Source organism: Neodiprion lecontei, chromosome 3 (genome assembly GCF_021901455.1).
Source record: "Neodiprion lecontei isolate iyNeoLeco1 chromosome 3, iyNeoLeco1.1, whole genome shotgun sequence".
Classification (NCBI taxonomy): domain Eukaryota; kingdom Metazoa; phylum Arthropoda; class Insecta; order Hymenoptera; family Diprionidae; genus Neodiprion; species Neodiprion lecontei.
In genome coordinates this window covers 37619200-37639073 of record NC_060262.1, presented here as the reverse complement: position 1 = coordinate 37639073, position 19874 = coordinate 37619200, and the positions used below count along the sequence as shown (strand labels likewise).

The following is a 19874-nucleotide window of genomic DNA, read 5'->3' as shown; positions in this document are numbered from 1 at the left end:
GGCGGACATTTTATAACTGAAAAAGCTCTCTCCCTCACACGCTACCCCAGAAATACGAGTCGAAACGTGTCATTTCCGGGTGGCGATAAATCTTTAACTACACTGTAAAAAGTTTACAACGTCAATCCAAATTTGATGAAACTCCACGGTGATCCTCGCTGCTCGGTAATTAATTTACCATCGTTTGGTCGCGATTCAGAAAGCATAATACCGCATTTTTAACAAACACCGAACTGTGTTGAATCTACAACCAAATAGGCTTCGTAAAAATGATTTCGCCGATTATTCCGAAAAATCTACCCCCTAGTTTCTTACCTCGAAGAGTAGATACTCGTGTTTTCACAGGCTGTACGCAAGGGAAAGAGAGGGAGAGAAAAAATAAAAAAATAATTGTGAGACGATAATCGCCCCTTTGGTTCAACCCTCGGCGGCGAAGGGACAACACCGGTGACGTCACGCACGGCGCAAGCGCCTCTCGGACGACGTCGAAGTTCCGTTGCGTCGTTGGAGCCTCCCCTTGTGCACCTTGGCGTCGTTTTCCCCTCTGCGACCCGCGCACGACGCCAATAAGCTCCGGGCACCGCCACGAGGGGAGTTTGGACGACGATTCAGTACAATATCGGCGCGCAACAGAGGCGTACACGTCGTTGCAACCCTTTGCTTGGAGTGCGCGTGGCCTTGGTTAAGGCTTCAGAGAGTTGACCTGCGGCAACCGGGATTTTGGTATACATGGGTCCTAAATCAGCCTCCACCAGACCTGCCAGCACTCACCTCGACCACAACGCCAATTTGCGCAATCTCAAGAGTATCAAATTCAAGTAATCTCGATCTTATCCTGCCCCTTGCTGATTCTGCATTCGACCTTACGCGATCTCAAGAGGACCAAGCGACCGGCAACGACGGGAAGACGACTTGCGGTACCGTGGTCTCGTCCTGATCGATCGCAACACCGATCTATCGGAGAATTTCAGGATCTCATAAAGCGGGTCAAGGAACGCGAGGACGAGGAAAAGACCGGGAGACCAGAGACGCAAGCAATCGATAGCGCATTTTATTACCCCCAAGACGCAATATCCAAAGTATACGAGTATAAGCCGTTAAATCCTGGCGTTTTTTTTAAAACATTAGAGTTTAATTAAATGGAACGTTGATCGTTCGCATCTGTACCAGTTTTAACAATAATATCGTGAAAATTACCGACCTGTCACGGCATTCGATTTTCCGAGTTTCGTTTAATCGTAATTCACGATAGCAACGATACCATTGAGATACATCACTGAGTTATCGTAGAAACAACCACTCTCAGTATTCATCCGATTAAAATTTGGAAACGGCAGTCAACGGCTGCAACGTGATAAGTAAACTGTATAAAAAGAATGAATTCTGAATGATCCAGGACGTGATATGTTGGATAAACGGAGCCTTAACAATCCTTTGAATGATTAAATTAGAATTGTACACGTTCGAGGTTTATTGATGCAGCATATAGACAGCCGTGATATTCAAATAAACGCCTACTCATCAATGTGTGCGAGGTGAAAACACTGTTACACGATTGGTTTCAGAGTTTGATTAGCGATTAGTTTACTGAGCAAACTTCCGACGTATCGCACCGCAATTCTCAGCACTGTAATTAATGTGTCAATCAAGAATCGAATCGAGTATGAACGGACGATAACTACCGCAGCAAGTTGAATCCGAACCTGTAAGTCGTACTGTTGAAACTTGGTTTACCCTGAAAGCGCGTGAATCGCGTATACACCGGTGGTAAAAAGGCTTGAAAGGAAAAAAAAATCTCGAGGAAATTCCCCTCCTAAAGACCGATCAAACGTCAACGATACGGCTGAGAGGAAATACTCGAGGACACCGCGACGCGGACACCGAACAAGAAGAATGGTAGTAAAGGCCGAGGGAGCTAGAAATGGCCACGAACTGGCACCCCTGAATGGCGAGGGTGGCCAGCCTGGTCAGGGCGGGGGACACAACGTGACGATAGTTGTCGGAGGGAGTCAGGGTGGCGGTGGTCAGAAGACCAAGGAAGAAAACAGGGCAGCATGGAGTGGAAAGATGCAATTCTTCCTCAGCATCATCGGGTACAGCGTTGGTCTCGGAAATATATGGAGATTTCCTTACCTTTGCCAGCAAAATGGAGGGGGTGAGTTGCGAATACTCGATTTATCACCAGACCAAACTTCCGACTCCTGACGTTTCCATTTTTACGTCACGACACACGCGCTGCGATACAATGTAAAGTTATTGCGAAAGCGGCTTATCGATAGAAGCCAATGAAAGCCAGTGGTTAATAGTATCTTTATCTAAAAATAGTCTATGTCTAGATTTATACGTATAGCTTTACGCGTTACGTAGACGATGCCTCAAGTACCGTAAGCTCCGAAAAAATTCACTGTTCAAGCAATTTTTAGCAGTGCGATTATCGCCAGGACCAACTCCAATGTTTAAAGACCCTATCGCGGTAAATTCGAATGGTCCGTGATCCAATTAATGGCGTAATGAACCCGGTTAAGGGTACTGAAGTTTAGCTTCCTACAATCTTTAAAAACGAATGTCTGTTGCTATTGAATAATTCATTTGTTACCTTAGCATCTCAGACCCGTATCATGATTTCACGATCGCAGTCGTACCAACGCGATTGAAACTTTGCAATCGTCTCGCTACTTTGTACTAAACACATCAAGGTTGCACTTCGATAAACTTTCCGTCCAAAGAAAGCAAGCGGGCAAGCGAGCAGCCGATTCATTTCTCTTCCCCGATTCTAACCCACATTGAAATGCACGCAGGCTGTGGCAATGCTGGATCAATGGATCTGGGGGTGAAGCTGGGCAGAGAAACGGGAACACGGTGCAATAGAGATATCGATTTGTGTTCGACACAAATTTGCAGTTTCGTCATAACTCGCACAGGTTCGGTCCTTCGTTTTTAACCTGGTCCACGATGATCACGGCAGCGCATAACTTCAAACCACGATAAAGCATTGTAGAAGGTTATCGGTGGCTCCGAAGTCGGTTAAATCTTCTTTGAAATTTTTTGGAAATTCGTGCCGACGCAAAATAGTAATCGTTACAAGTAAAACGCGGCTTATACCCACACGATAAGCGTGTCGAGTTTAGAGGTAATCACGTGCAATCATACCATTTCCGCGGCAGACTGTACGGTGAGTCTGATCCCGTTGCAAGCTGCCTACTTCCACGCTACATTCAAGCTTTATCCAATAGAGAACATCGCTGACCCGTATATTTTGCAAACTCAAGTCTCTCGTCACGCTTCATCGACTATGCAGTTCTACGATTTTCAAATATATTCAAGTTGGCAGGATTCTCTGCCCTAGGCGGCGCAACCGGGAAGTTGACGAATGTTGCACGTTCAATATCGTAATCACATGTGTGGTAACACAATTCGTATGCAAAAACCAGCCAGGGTCAGTATCGTGCGTGTGCCTAGTTTAATGAGGGGGGGACACGTTGTTGCACCGTACCGACGATATTAAAAGGGGTCTATGGGGAGCAGGGTTTAATTGAAGAAGGCTAATTGGACTGTCGATAACCGAGGTGGTGCCTGCCTTGTGATTAAATTAGGCACACGGGACCCCGACTCCCGAATACAGACCGCTAAGTAATTCAAAATTATTTTCTCCTTCGTTGGATGTCGATTCTAGGCAAGCTATAATTAATTCACAAGTCGTCAATGAGCTAGCAAACTTCACGCGTCTCTTAGGGACGTTGGTTTGACCTCGGAAGGTGGGATGGAGGTAACTACGACGAAAAGTAAAACGGGTCGTGTCGGTAGCTAAAGCGAAGTGCAAGCTGATCGAGAACAAAGGAACGTGCAAAAATGAGCCAAGGTATGTACTTGATGCGCTGTTTGCTGTGCAAGTAAATACATAAGCTGCCTTTAATGGGCACAACGGTTCTTCGAACGTCTCAAGGATGTAGGGACTGAAGGACAATTAAACTGTATAGGGGATGTCGAGTTTGATAACCTTGAAGAAGGTGGATGGAAGAAACCATGGCAACGGATTCGTGAGCTCAGAGTGTCGAAAGCGACGTGTAAGCAATGCCCGGTCATTTTTTGGCCCAGTTTAATGTCGCGTTTGCGCAGTTTTAGAGATTAATCGACCTACCGAAGGCGAATTTTGAGTGGATGAAATGCCGTTTGCTCGTCAGTATATTTTTTGGTAACAAAGGATGACCTTATTTTCGAACTATAACATGAGCCGTCGCGACATGATCTGTAACATTTTCATTCCGAGTCGGTGACATTCAAAAAAGGTGACTGCTCTTGACAAGCCGTGATATTAGTGTTGATCGTTGAGTTCTTGGCTATTACGCCGATAGTTTGGAACACGAGGCTGATACAAAAGGGCTCGATCATAAGGTCAAGGTTGAAGGACGTAGGGCGTCTTCGCTCCTCTCCGCCTTCTTTATCCCCGGAAATTCATAAGAGTACATCCACGCGAAACAGGAAGTGGCGTTGCTGATCCGATGAGTTGGTCAATTAGGCTTAGAGCATTGACTGATTCGCGGTTGGGCGTCACGGAGACGCAACCTGCCGGGAATCCGTAATTGGATAATTCATTCCTGGAAAGCAATCAGAGATGGAATTTGATCCGCGAGTGCGTTTACTCTGGTTCTATCGGTGATCGGAATTTCTTGCAAAATGGCAGTAGCGAGAGATAAAAAGAGCTTCCAATGATTAGTTTCGATAACCAATAGAAACGAAGGTCTAAATCAGCTCAGAATCTTGAATCTCAGCTGTAGGATTTCAATTATCTCTCGAATATTCTTCAGCGCGTTTCATTTTTAAATTTTACAACTCTGCACACTCCAATTATGAAGCAGGTAGAATTTAACACCAAGTAAATCTGGGTAAAGCAATTTTAACGATTTTCATTCCGGCAATGTGTATTTGCTTTGACACCTGACAACCGAGTCGGTATAACTGAAATTTGTTACTGGAAGTCAATATTGGTACTTACGTAGAGCAAAAAACCTATTTCCTTCTCGTCTTCGATTAATACGTCTCAGGGTGTTTGCTCCTGTAAAGCACCATTGTCTGTTTATCATGCAGGTAAACACTGGAGAACTGGGTGTTAAATAATTTGAAAAATCAATGCGTGATCAGTTAGGAAATATTTTGCGAGCGTATTTTTTACTTTTTTAGCAATTCACTTCTCCTATTTTTCCAATAGCGTAAAAATATCGTTGTATCTCATTTTACCGACCAATCGTACGTTTCACGGTTAACGAAGGTTTTTTTTAAAACGAAGCGATGATGAATGACGAGAGTCACGTGCAAAAATCAGGAGGATTCTTTGCCAGAAAAGATTGACAGAACGCGCGGCAGCTTGGAAAATTCCACAAGACGCCAACATTTTCGGATCGATAAGTTTAGTGCTACACGTGACCCGGGCGATTGTACGTTCTTGACACGCACATCTCTCTGGTGTCTTGTCGAAATCTAAACCATTGCACACACTCGACGGTGATCGAACGTTTTCGCGGAGATGAAAATTGGCGAAAATTAATTGTGTTTATTTCGTTTGATACCTTGAAAACAAACGACGTCAGTTTACGGATTCAGAGATAATAGCCATGTTAGAAATAATTGAAAAATACCATTTTACGACTGACAGAAACACAGATTAAGATTTGCGATATGCAAAACCGGGCATATCGTCGATTTCGGCGTAATTCTTCTTCAGCACAGCTCATTTCGAGACTACATAACTCTTCGACGTTATGTACAAGGCACTTTCCTATTTTACGAGCCAACTCGTAACAACCCCCTCGAGGCAGCGATACGGATTCTATCTGTCGTAAGATCTGGTGAACCAAGGAGTGAACCATAATCGAACCTCTGTCTCCTTTCATGGTTTATCCAGTAAGTCGACAGGGTTATCTTGTGAATAGACTTAACGATCGGTCTCTATGTGATCGAGCAGTCTTACCCAATCAATTCATGTGCTCCATTTCGTATATTTTCTATGCCAGTATACGAGACAGTATCACGAATAGTCGGAATGAATATTTAACGATTATCACCAGGTACCGTAACATGTTGAGTGCGTGCAGTATTTCGAGGCAGGCGGAACCTCGTGGTTACATGGTGGACGCTCGGTATTGGTCACTTGTTCATCAAGTTTATTAGCAGCTGTGTACAATGTTTCCATTCACATTGTATCGACTTATTAGGGGGATCTGGTGCACCCTCCGTTTGATTTTCATGCGTCGCTTCAAAGGCCCGCTTGCGTTGTTCGATAAAAATTGAACAGTGTCCCTCGAGCGGTTAGAAGCGATGAAAATAGGCAATTAATCTCTGAGTACGTCGTACAGCGTAAATAAAGGGGGTGCACCTTTTGCGAAAAGATGCCGTGGACGATGCCGAATGAAAAAAATATTATCGTACCACGAACGAGTGCATAAAAGAAGGAAAAACGAAAAATCGGAGTAACCGCTTCGGAAGAAAAGTATATAAAACAGATATAAAATCAGCATAGTCATGTATAGTAAAGTCCATTCTGGGATAGAAAGGGTGAAGAGCCAAGGGGGACGAAAGCGGGATGCTGCGATCGCGGATCCTTCTTTTCTTACGCGTCACCTTGTTTTTCTCCCATATTTTATGTACGGACCCAAGGTCCACGGGGTTTCGGGAAAGCGTGGTTTCGGTTTCGCTCGTTTTAGGAACCTCATAACACGCGGTGCCGGGGGCGGCGGAGACCGAGAGAAACGGGGTAGCAGAGCGAGACGGAAAACGTTGGAGAGAGAGGGAGAGAGTGGGTCGAGAAAGAGGGACGGAGAGAATGCGATCAATACCAGACACTCCGGCTGCCTGCAGGCTCGGTGGAATAGGGGCGAGGGAGGGGGAGGAAATTGAGTTGGTTAGGGGTTGAGGATTGAGGGTGGGTGCCTCCACCTCTGACGACCCGTGTTGCGTCGTCATCGCGCGCGTATGATGCAGCGCTGGATCGTGTGGTCTTCGACCCATTGCGCACGTCGTTGCTTTCAGCAAATTATCCGCGTGCAAACACGCCTCTCCGCCTCTGACCCATTCACGAGTTGGTACCTTTTATAGAGCGGTCCGTGCAATTGACCGATAAGGGAAGAAGAACGGAGGATCCACAACATTCTGAAGTTGCGTTTTTTAATTTATCGGTCGAAGCACTCAACCGCGATGCGGGACATAGTGGATGTCATTTTTTTCCACTTGAAAATATCTTGTTATAATGTTGTCGAGAATCTTGCATACCTTCTATTGAAGGTTTGTGGTGTAGAATGGACTTTGTAAGAATTGATTCAACGACGGGATATGAGGGTTCGAATATTATTACCCCGTTTTCGATGATTCCGATGAAAATCTCAGCCTTTCTACTTTTTTCATTTGAAATGTAGGATGTTATTCAATTATAGTTTGGAAAGTTTTGAAATTGGAAAACTTATGGCAGCATCTTCGGAGTGGATTCAAATCAATTTGATTCAAAAGATGTTTGTCTAGCGGAGAGGACGAAAATTTAAAAACCAAACAGAGAGATTGTAATGTTCCGGTCTTCGTTTTATACCTGAAGTATAACCTGGATATAATTTCACTATGTTTTTGATCAGCACGCGCGTTTTTAATTTATTGTTATAATAAGTGAAGGAAATATCGTGAAGCCTTGTAAATTGCGAAACAATTAACGTGGTTATGTTTCATTGACGGTTTGACCATTGCACACTTACTTTCCTATCAACAATATAGGTAATAACAATTCATTATAGCCGAATGATAAAAGTTACTATAAAGTTCTGCGCAATACATGTTCCTTGAAATTTCAATATTCAATATCCTTAATCTATAGGCTTGAAATCTAGATATTAGCGAGTACCGGTAGAAGCTTTAAACTATATACAATTGGTTAGAAAATGCGTAATTTGTAGTACGACAGTGGTTAAATTGATGTTTATATAATACACGAATTAGCGAATGACGTTAGAGGGGCTGAAATGTGAATCCCGACCAATCGAGATTGACCCGGGTCAAGACCCTCCTGGGTATAGGGATTGCCTGCCTTGTCGTAGGGCATAGATCTCAGGGGCTTGGAGGGCAACCTCTTTTCGAAGTATGGCTTCCAGAATTCTAATCTGGGTGATGCAGAGTACAGAGAGTTGAATAACTAGCGGAAATCAAACGATTCAATAACATTCCGTGCGAAAGGCTTTTCTACGTCATAGTCGAGCACAATGTGCTCTCTTGAAACAATGTGCCGCAAACCGATGCCTGGTAATTTCTTAAAAATCGAAACATCTCACTGTACTACACACTGTACTACATCATACTACATACGGTTATACGGTTTGAATGAACACCATTCGAAACTAGCGGGAAAAATGAATTGCAGAACCGACGAAAGGAAGAAAGAAAGTTACGGTTGTCTGTATAATGGCTCCATCATTCCACAGCACTTTGGAAGTACAAGATCGATATGCTAGCATTGACGATTTATCCTTCATTTGTATTCTCATTCTACCAATAGTAGAACAATGCCAATAACAATGGTCAGCCGCTCGCTATGCAGACTACACGCGGTCGCTCATCGCTACCGAACCTTTTATACGTATAGGTGTAGTCGATTTGTTCTCTCTTTTCGGTATGCAGGCACACAAACATATGAGAATAATTTGCGTCAGTCTAAAGGGGTCAGTAGAGACGCGTGTTCCACATCGGTCAGCTGATAACAGTGCAACGGAAAGAGGCCGGGGAGGGCTTCGAACAATGGGGCACGATTGATCAAAGAAAAAAATGTCAGAGCCAAACCACAGTCAAGGTTATACTTATATACCTTGATTTTTCTTACCGAAATAGACACAAATCTCGTTTGGTACTATAATTAATGAATTCTGGGTCTGTGTATCAAACTAGACCTAAAATAGAACGAGACCGATCATTGTTGGGCAAACAATGGAACCGAAGCTATGTATAAGAGACTGTGAGAATTTCGCTCCAATTCGATATACCGTCGTGTAAATTGTTTTATTCTATTTGTTTCAGGGGCCTTTCTCATTCCATTTTTCGTGATGTTGATCCTCGAGGGAGTGCCTTTGTTCCTGATAGAACTAGGTGTCGGACAGAAAATGAGACAAGGAGCCCTGGGAGTCTGGAACACGATACATCCTTGGCTCGGAGGTATAGGTATTGCCTCCTGCATCGTCACCTTCTTCGTAGCACTTTACTACAACGTTATCATTGCCTGGTGTTTCTACTACCTCGTGAACTCCTTGCAGGTTCGTCATTTTCCTTTAGGCCCCTTTATCGAGGTCAAACACATTCCTTGGTGTTTATAGAAGGCCGCGATCATGCCGACACACACGCGAACGTGTAGGAGGTCAGAGTTCGACATCCGGATTCCGGAAATCTTTTCTTGGGTTGGGTCGGAAACTTTTGGATTAAGTTTCTCCCGGTCCATTGTTCCGAGATCCGTTTAATTCACCCCGGAAAAACGTAAACATTAGGGTGAATCGATAAGAGAGTTTAGGATCTTGCGGGTTGGCCGAACTGAGTTTGAAATATTAGCAACAACACGATGAAAGTGTCATTGAAAATCTATTTTGTTGCGTTTAAAACCTGTTAGAGCTGACGAGATTCTAATCCTTTATATTTTATGTCGATCAGTTGTTCGGTTGACGAAATATTTTAACTCACCTCCGTACAGCAAGGCAAGAAAGAAGATCTTTCTCTACTCACAATAGATTATTGATGATAATTGAAGATTTTTCGTCACTTGTAATTTTACCAACAGGCGATGTTCGGAAACACAAAGTCCTAAAAAATACTCAATGATTCCTGTTTGCGGGTATTTGGCCATAGAGTCGTCTATTCTTCTATTAATCAATTCCCTGTTGCCACACGAGGCATCGAATGTTCAGGATAACTTAGAATTCAGAGTGTAATATCGAGTTAGATTGAAATATTGAATGAAATATAAAAAAATATTTGCTTGACTTGTAACGATCGATTTTAACCCAAATTAACCCAATCTCTTTGTTCCAATTATCTCGGCGCAGGCTGTGACGGTTAAATTTGGCGTAAGTAAAAAATAAAATTTACAGTGAATGTATCTGGGCACGAATCATGCATATTACTCATTTTATTCATAATTGACTTGCCGTAACACTTCAATCATCGATTTCTTCGTTCCTCATTCCATTAAACATAAACTTCTTTAAAACTCATTTAAAACTTTATGGAAAGCTTGTACGAAACTTTCGTATCAAGCAGCTTGACCTTGTATCCTGGCACGGAGTTCCTGCAATAACTGTTTCGTGACTTGACTAACAGCGACAAATCGTTATAATTTGCTAAATAATTACGACCTCGTCGCAAATTCGCCAATTAAACGTGTCGCCACTTTAAACTATCACTCTTCAATCTCGTACGGCACGACCGTGACGTCATTGTTATGTCGCCGTTAATTTCATTCCTCAAAATCAAACCTCATTGTCGTAGATTCACGTTAGGAAAATAGACTACAACATTTTTTTGTTCCTCAGGAACCGCTGCCTTGGGCAACGTGTCCGATGGTGAACGATAAGCCCGTCGAAGAATGCGCGAAGAGTTCAGAAACCGCGTATTTCTGGTACAGAACAACCTTGGACGCCGCACCTTCGATTGAAGATGGACAAGGTTTGAAATGGTGGATCGTTGTGTGCCTCCTCGTCAGTTGGATCATCGTTTTCTTCATCGTGATGAAGGGGATCCAATCGTCGGGAAAAGTAAAGCTCAACTACTTCTACACCTTGTTGACGTTTCTTAAGAACCTTGGAGTTCATTCTATTTTCACGAATAACAGCAATTATGGAACACTAACGGCACTCGACACTTTCAGGTCGTTTACTTCACTTCGATGTTTCCATACCTAGTGCTGACCATCTTCTTCATCAGAGGGATAACGCTGAAGGGTGCAAGCGCGGGATTGGTTCACATGTATACTCCGAAGGTCAGTGCAAGAAGTGTTTTTTTTGAAATCACTGACGTATCTGAAAGTTTATCCGTTGCTGGATAGTTAAGGCGACACTGAAACTTTTCGTAGGTGGAAATGCTGTTGAAGCCGACTGTTTGGCTGGATGCGGCAACCCAAGTGTTCTACAGTTTCGGTCTTGCTTTTGGCTCCTTGATAGCATTCGGCAGTTACAACACTCCGGACAACAATTGTGTTCGTGACGTTATTCTCGTTAGCGTCTGCAACGCGTTCACCGCGATCTATGCCAGTGTTGTAATATTTGCGATTCTGGGATTCAAGGCGATGAGTAACGTCGATAAGTGCATTGCTGGGTAAGGTCGTATTTGATTTTCAATACTATGTAGATGAGCCCCTACACCCACCGATCAAATGACTTCCTTGAACTCGTATCGAATTATAGCAGACGCTGAGATATAGTTTTCACTGAGGATACTAGCTTATCGCGGAAAGCCTATTCCACAGTTTGATCAATATCTCGGAGGATTTTACTTATGAAACGGTAAACCTTCAACTTGACCTTCGCGACGCGCATGTAAGATGTATATTGGAGCCATCATAAATGGAATGTTGCTACACCAATTTCATTCGACAATTAAAGACCGCTACGGCGGCGGTATTCAGATGAAGAGACGAACATTGTTAAGACTAATATCTTGTCGGTGTGTCGATTGTTCAAATCTTAAAGGCGTACCTGATTGAAAAATATGCATCCGAAATCGTTATTAATTATTTTTTCTTCGCCACCTTTGTTTCAGCAATAAAGAACTGTTGTTATTCAATGGACTACTGTTGTCGAATTCGACGGATGAACAATACGAGGACATAGTAACCAATTTCAATTCTACGGCCGAAAATTTCACCATAGCAACCTGTAGTCTTGAAGAACAGCTCGACGCGGTGAGTCATAAGCATGAGTTGAAAACTCAAAAAAGGATATTCACAGTGGAGAGAATCACGCAGCGTTACAGAATACTGCACTTTATCACTGCGGTTAATATTGTCTGAGACTAATAGGTTCGGTTTCGATGATCAACGAGCAAAATATTATTGCGTCTAATTATTGATTCGAGTGGCACCCAATCGTCAAGATAGAGTGAAGTTAATGTTTCCAATTTTCGTAGAATGTCTTACATGCCATGAAAGTTTCTGCTCAAGTCACAACCATTTCGGTAGAAAGTGACATACGTGATTCTCTCCGCGTGGCAGCTTCTCTTAACCACAATTTATTGAACAACGATCATCAGGCTGCCGAAGGAACTGGTTTGGCGTTTATAGTTTTCACTCAAGCGATAGTGGAGCTCCCAGGTGCGCCATTTTGGTCCTGTATCTTTTTCTTGATGCTGCTAGCCTTGGGCTTGGGATCGCAGATCGGGATTCTCGAAGGGATGCTCTGCGTGATCTTTGATATAGACCTCTTTAAGAGAGTTAAAAAACAGTACATCACCGGTAAGTGACTGGTAAGCTCCACCTCGTCGAAGCTGTACCGTTCCTACTCTTTGATTCCCTGTATTTTCGTCCCTTCCTCAACATGCTCAATAATCGTTTCAGCGGTTGTCTGCGTAATCTGCTTCTGCGTCGGTTTGATATTCACCACCGGGGCTGGCGAATACTGGTTGAAGATGTTCGACAGCTTTGCCGGTACAATAGGACTCGTCGTTGTCGGATTGATGGAAATGGTTGCGGTCATTTACATCTACGGACACGAAAAGTATTCCTCAAACACTTTCATTCTCAGTTCCAAGCCCCGCCAGCCTACTAAAACTGCACTTCGATTATTTCACAGGTTCACCAAGGACATTGAGGACATGACGGGGTATCGACCTGGGTGGTATTGGCAGGTGACGTGGAGATTCTTGGCGCCCCTAATCATGGCGGGGATTCTCGTTTCCAGCATCGTTTGCATGTTCATTCAAAAACCGGAATATTCGGCTTGGGACGCGACGAAAGTGAGTATTGACTTTGGTCACCGTTCGACGGATGCTTAATTTGCTTCGATCACGTTTCTCAACAGGGAGTCAGCGTTCCTACAAGCTATCCAGGCTGGGTCCTCGTCATTGCAGTGATCATCGTGATCGCTGGTGTAGCGCCAATGCCGATAGTATTCTTCCTGAGAAGATTCCAGTGCGTTAAACTGGACGTTGACATTCACCAGGGTAGCATTCGACGCATTGATACTACTGTCTCAACGAAGGAGATGATGGGCGACGTTGACGTAAGTTAAACCGTGACTGCCAATAGTGTTTCTTCTTTTCACCTTTACCTTTGACTATCGTAAGAATAAATTTTGCCTCGTGAATACGGAGGGTCAGAGATCTGCTCACAATGAAACCGTCACTGACTCAATCGTTCATTTTACGAATCAGATGAAATGATTTTCACTGTAGTCCAAGTTTCTGTGAAAAATTAATACTGATGTTGTAAGATTAGGTGCAAAATGAACGCAAAAGGTGTGACCGTGATCTCTTCAGGTCACGTTAGAGAAAAATATACAAAGAGTCGGATTAACATATCACTGTATTATTGGCAAGTGACATGCAGTTGAACGCGCACCACGAGAAGAATTTCAATATACTATGAAATACCGTATTATTCACAAAATTTTTGCATTTTTGAAAAGGTGCAACCTTTGCCAACCTAAATATCTTCTCGTGGTGCGACGATTGTGCAGTTTGCTTCGTATTGAATATCTGATCTACAGTTATAGGTAAGCCCACTGTGGTAACGTCGATAACGATCCTAGCTACCTACATATGTGAGTTTGCCCGTTGTAAAGCTGCGAATGCTAATTAGACGCTTTACGCACTTTCACACGCGTTTCTCATTAATTTCTTCGTTCTTTGGATTGAGCTGAAAATAATCAAATTTTATCGTAGACGCAATCATCCTTCGGTTTGATTTTCTGCAGCGGCGGAAAATCCGATGTAGGTGAAATTTCATCACTTTTCTTTCATCCTCATTGCCTACAGTTTCTAATAAGCGCATGGCTGTTTTCAACTGAACGAAGTAAAACATTAAAAATGATACAGAAAGCTGCACGTTACACTAAACGATGCTGCTGTTGAGGAAACAACCGGCTCGAAAAATGTTTTGAAGTTTTTTGACCGTACTCCGGGTCAAAAGTATGTCAAGTCACTTGAACGGTCGATTCAAATCGAATTGCGATGAAAAACCAGGGGACCCAGGCGATTGTTATTACTGATAATTAGTTGCATACCTTGACCTTGATCATTGCTGAATCGAAAAGTAGTAGACAAAAGTGAATATAGTGACTGTTTGATATTGAGTAGGAATGATTAAATCTTGAGCGTGTGGAAGATCAACGTAAAGGTCACGTCGCGTCGTTTCTGCGTACGTTCAATGATAAATTCATCACTGCACGTAACTGCGACCAAAATTGCTTGGCTACATTATTTTCCCTATCGAACATGGTTATAGTATAGTTAAGCTTTAGTAATTAGGATAGTGCAGATATAGACCTAGAAGGTACCTTAACTCCAGACTCTAAATTGCATGACGAACAAGTTAACACAATACTAGATAATAGGTGGCTGGCAAGTCAAGTTTTTACGTTTCAACGACGACGTGTAAACCAAACAACTTAAAATAAATCGCAGTATCGCGGCAATTATAGACTTAAAAAAAATTATGGCAGCATGAGAAATGTTTGTAACGCAATGAATGATTCTAAAAATAACAGATATTTAAACAAAAGGGGTCAGCTCAGCAGAAATATTTCACTATAACGGATAGTCGGTAAAATTGGTATATCGTGCATGAAAAGGCCTCTGGCTACTAACTTGGTAACAATTAAAGACTGTTGGCAGCGATCGTTTAGGTTAAACGACCGTCGAGTGTCTCGATATAAAGTATATTAAATTTAGCTCAATTTTCACTAATCGTTATACCGAACGAAGCACAGAGTTCTGACCAACAGATTTTAATTACCAAACGACGAACAGACGTTCGCAGAGTCTGGGTGATTAATTCGATTTTTCAATCGTACGGATAGCTGGACGAGTATCACGACAGGCTCGAGGATTTCCCTGAGGAAGAGGAAGACGAGGACGACAACAGCGACGACGATAACAACACTGCACCGTCTTCGACGAGAATGGTCGCAAACCAGATGAAGGGAAAGGCTTTCAAGATGGAAGTGATGGACTTTTGAAGGGACCTCCACCTATCGCGATGACCGTTCATCCTTTTGTAACCCCTGATTCTTAGTACATAAGCGTGACCTTTAAACTCAGTAAAAGAGCCAAGGTTCCTGCAAAGCACTTGGGCATGCGGTAGGCGCAGGATTACGAACGTAGCACTTCCGGCATTGACGGTCACCGGTCGCCGAGTGATTTTTTTTTCCTTCCGATAGTACAATAATGTTGGCTCTGTATAATCCAATTGTCGGCCGCCCTATTATTATACACGTACAACGTACCGAGGAGAATTCCGTGGGAATTCGAGGTTCACTAGGAGAGAGCCTGGCTCTATCAGCGCTAAAAATATAGACCAGGGGAAGATCTGTTGTTCGAAACTTTGAAGCGCTGATTAGGAGTGGCCGTTTCGTTACGTCAATGACTGTCGAAACCTTGGTCGGGATATGCTTTGTGCACAAAAGCGAATACTCGAATACAACTCTGCTAGATTTGAAGCCGTGACATTCGAGAGACGCGCAATTAAACGTTGACTCACAAGGTCTAATCGAGCCCGGGCGAATAAATTGAGAATAACTAAGATCATTTTTGCAGTAACGAACGACTCGCACCGTTTAACACCAGTCGACGTTTAAGGTGCGTCGCGTCGCGATCTCAAAATCTTATCTGTACCAAATCCCGCAAAGATAGCATCGAGCAGTCGGTCTGTGGGTCTTGAACTTGCAGCTGCGTCAAGAAGCTGATCCTGACTAGTCGCGTTGACGGTTTTTGTTCAAAATTTCAACAAATGCGAGACATATTTATTGCTGAACGAACCATTTTGAAGCAGTATACGGTGGTTTTCGAATGGCCACAAAGTTTTGTGATATTAATCTCAGTGTTACGGCTGCCTCGACATCGCAGACTCACAACTAGAAGTATGATTTGCACGAACGAAGAGCAAATGTAAAACTGTGCATTTTCAAAGTATCGTATGTTACTCTCTCCGCAATTTCACTTCCTCAATTATCGGCACTTCGCGCAGAAGTTCTGTGTTCCTTGTTTCTGTGATCCCTTAAAAGCAATACCTATTCTATGCAAATACACAGTGTGAGTACTCCATGATTCTAGCAAGGTGCACGACGAAACATGCTCTTCTATTCTGAAGTCTTATGCAATCTTCATTACGAACTGGTAAAAAATTAAAAAATACTCGCGCAGCGCTTAAGACGAATTCAATGTAACAAACATTGTTCGAGTCTCCGGATAATTCTACTCGCGTCACGTAACGATATTTTTTTTCTCTGATCGTCAAAATTCATTCTTTAACACCGGTTGAACAAAAGGGCGAAACGCGGACGAAAAATTATTGAAGTTCATGCGTTTTTTTTTTTTTTTTTTTTCGTCACCTTCATCGATTAAGAAAATTTTTGACTACTGGCAAATTGGCTCTTATTTTTTAATAAAAAAATTATTCATACTTGATCAAGGGATATTTAGTCCAGGTGAAGGGAATTTGAAAAAGCGATTAAAATGGCGTTTTTTAATTCATGCCGAAGCCCCCAATTGTACTCTAGAGGAAATAGGCTTGGAAACATGTGACGTGAAATGGTAAATCGGGATCTTCTATAGCGAACCTGGGGTATTTAGGGTGTCGGGACTGATAGTTGAATATTGATCAAAGTATGTTAAATTATCATCAATGCAGGCGCGAAAAATTTCAACGAGAGACAATTAGCCGTCAAGGATTCTAAATAGACATGCAAATGAAGTTAATTCGTATTCACGGCGCGCTATTCCAGCCGCGTTTTTCTGGGACTGTAACAAGCAGAGTAATTCAATTCACGAAAGTACGTAGGAGAAAAATTTATGCGTATTTCTGATGTACGCCAGTAGTATGTCCGTTGTAGCCGAAAGCGAGACACTCGGAAGATTATTTACACTATAGTCAAAATAGTCGTACGTTTTATGCGTGTAACAATACTGCAAAAGCGGAACTTCACAAAGTGATACGTAATTCTGGTAATATAGGCTCAAAAAAAGTAGTTTATGTAACATGCGTTTAATTAGCTATAATTATAATGAGAGCTAAGCTAGTATACAGTAATACATACCTACTAACATTGTTACTTGGCTGGTCCAGCTTTTTTGAATTATTATCATATATATTTAATTTATATATGTGATGTATATTTATTATCGAAGGACAGCGTTGTTGTTTTACGACTGGCGTAATAGCGACCGTTCAAACAATAATCCATATTTTCATTCGATTTTTCACTTTCACTTTTTATCATCAACCAAGACATAATAGTGTGAAAATTCTCCCACCGCCGACGGACGACGGTGTTAATCTCGATGCAATCGATAAAGAAAGAACAGCGAAAAGCATTTTTTCATTTAGATCTTTCATCTCGAAAGATAACCCGCTAACTCATCGTGGCTTGCGAGCGTTTGATAACGTAAAACGGAGTATTTATTGTCGTATAATTGTCGGTGCCATAGGCGGCTGTAATATCTGCAGGATTATTTCATTTACGACGATACGGCTCACATAATATTTGGGTGTGTACAAATACCTGACATAAATTGCGCAACTTTGTGACACACCGCACGTGCGTGTAATATCAGCTGCGCGTGAAGTGTGGAATTCATCGGAGCGTAATCAAATCGGGCCGTAAGTTGTATCTTTTACAACAAGATCAACTATGATCGTCAATTTTTTTTTTTCTTGCAATTTTCACCTCGCAATCGCATAACAGTAATTGCCGACACTTGGTTTTGCTAGCGTTTAAACAATAACACGCGTGATTTAAATGCTGTAGGAATCAAGATAAATTAACACAATTTGAAATTGCGCCAAAAACTTTTTGCCGTAAGGTGCTCGTGTGGAAACTCGTGAAAATGATTATTACGCGAAGGGAATGAAAGTACGAATATTAAAAGAAGAAGAAAAGAAAACGAAGCATAGCACACGATGAGAGACGAATAATAACGATTGCCAATTATGACGTTGTCTTACATTATAATTAATTATTATAATAACAGATCCACGAGGGAGTTGTACATATTAAAGTTAATAGACGATCAATTCGGGGTGTTCATATTACTTTGTATCACCGTAAAAACCCATCCAGCATCACAAGTTGAATGAAAAGTGATCGAAACGATCCGAAGTGAGAAAAATATCAGGGAAAGAAAATTACGTGGTTCAAGGTAATTCGAATACCATGTTATACATATAGTATTACAATTGCGTAGGCTTTAAGCGTAACACCCGTTTTTAAAAATGCCACAAGCGCGATAGTTATTGTTACTACATACGTAAGTATTTACTATTTACGTCCTCGGTTTGCAGAAAGGTTACAGGAATCCTACCGGCTTTCAAGTTCTTATTCGTAACTACACCAGTGAGTTTTCGCACGTCATCGTAGAGGTTTCAAAACTTTATTTCACGCTGACGTAAGCCCTCATCTTTTACAATTAGCAACTGCCACTTGACTCAATATGGTGCCGGCCTGTTAAATTTATACGTAGATACGAAATAGTTGACGATAGTGTAACAATAACAGCTGACAAAATTGTAAGGCTCATGAAGTATAGAGTTAATATGCCCAATAGTATTTTACAGAAAAACCTAATCGCTTAGCATGAGATTTGTCGAAAGTGTGAAAGAAAAACTGAAAGTTAAGGGTTGTCGTTGTCCTATAGTTAATACAGTAAAATAGGTTAATATAGAACGTATTGTATACAAGGATATATAAAAGTATTTAAATAAAAGCTTATTTATTGCCGAACGTCAAAGTTTACCCACCTCGGGACGATTTTCTTCTTCGCCCGAAATTATTGTCCCCTCTAGTCATCTGCCAGAGAGAGAGAGAGAGAGAGAAAAGGAAATTAAAGAAATACGAAGATTTCCAAGAGTTCAAAAATATACAATCTGGTCTTTTCATCTCGGAAGGATGTTACAGCTCTAAACGCAAGTTGAACACGCAACGCTTCGACGTTGTTCATTCTGTGGCCAAAATCAATATTAACAAAATTACTCTATCCCTGTCATATACACGTATGTAACATATATGTATCCAGCAAACGAATAAAGCCCATCAAGTCGAGATGATTTTCGCAGGTTATACACGTTGGTGGTAGTTTTTATTACTTGCGGTAGCAGATCGCGTGAAAGACTGTTCACTTTCACGGAATATCTGGGTGCGACTGATAATTAAATTTGCAAACTACCCGCTATACCAAGTAGCGAAGTTTTCCTTCGTTTTTATTTTTTTCTTCATTTTTATTTACTGTTTATTCTCACCAGAACTAGTTCTGACCCAACGGACGTTAGAAAGACAGCAAAAAGGTATACCATGTATCACACATTGGTCGAAAAATCTTTGACAGATTGTTCAGCAACTATGAATTCCACCAAAGTCCGTCCGATGTATTTCGATGAAGAGAGTAAATATATACTTGGTCATGAAATTCAAAGAAGGTTCTGAATAGTAATTTTACAGTTGAATGATTATCGGATCGAACTTGAAAGATACGACGTGCCATTTTATCACGCATCTACGGTTTTTTGCCTCCTTGCGTGGGCTTACCAAATAATCCTAGTCAGTTGAGGGAATTAAGCTACGCTACGTAACCATGCTGCTGTATTATCTTCATCTGTACAGTCCGCGTATTCCGGTTCCCAACTCGTGATCAGTAGAAAATATATTTTGTACCTAAATATA

General features: G+C 42.0%; 1 protein-coding gene across 4 annotated transcripts; it reads left to right on the top strand.

Annotated features, from left to right (window-relative positions):
• Positions 1 to 601: 601 nt before the first annotated feature.
• Positions 602 to 18938, top strand: LOC107225367 (sodium- and chloride-dependent transporter XTRP3). 4 transcript variants are annotated; one of them, XM_015665809.2, is made up of 13 exons: positions 602 to 2155; positions 9043 to 9275; positions 10056 to 10076; positions 10542 to 10763; positions 10877 to 10987; positions 11081 to 11322; positions 11767 to 11908; positions 12256 to 12457; positions 12560 to 12719; positions 12795 to 12957; positions 13023 to 13223; positions 13710 to 13763; positions 15021 to 15151. In XM_015665809.2, exons 1-12 carry the CDS (start codon positions 1894 to 1896, stop codon positions 13713 to 13715), a joined length of 1965 nt encoding a protein of 654 aa, XP_015521295.1. In that variant the 5' UTR covers positions 602 to 1893; the 3' UTR covers positions 13716 to 13763; positions 15021 to 15151. The 4 variants fall into 4 exon arrangements, with proteins under 4 accessions (XP_015521295.1, XP_015521296.1, XP_046591080.1 ...); XM_015665810.2 differs by having other exon boundaries at positions 13710 to 13715; positions 15021 to 15129; XM_015665807.2 differs by lacking the exon at positions 13710 to 13763 and having other exon boundaries at positions 604 to 2155; positions 15021 to 18938.
• Positions 18939 to 19874: the final 936 nt, after the last annotated feature.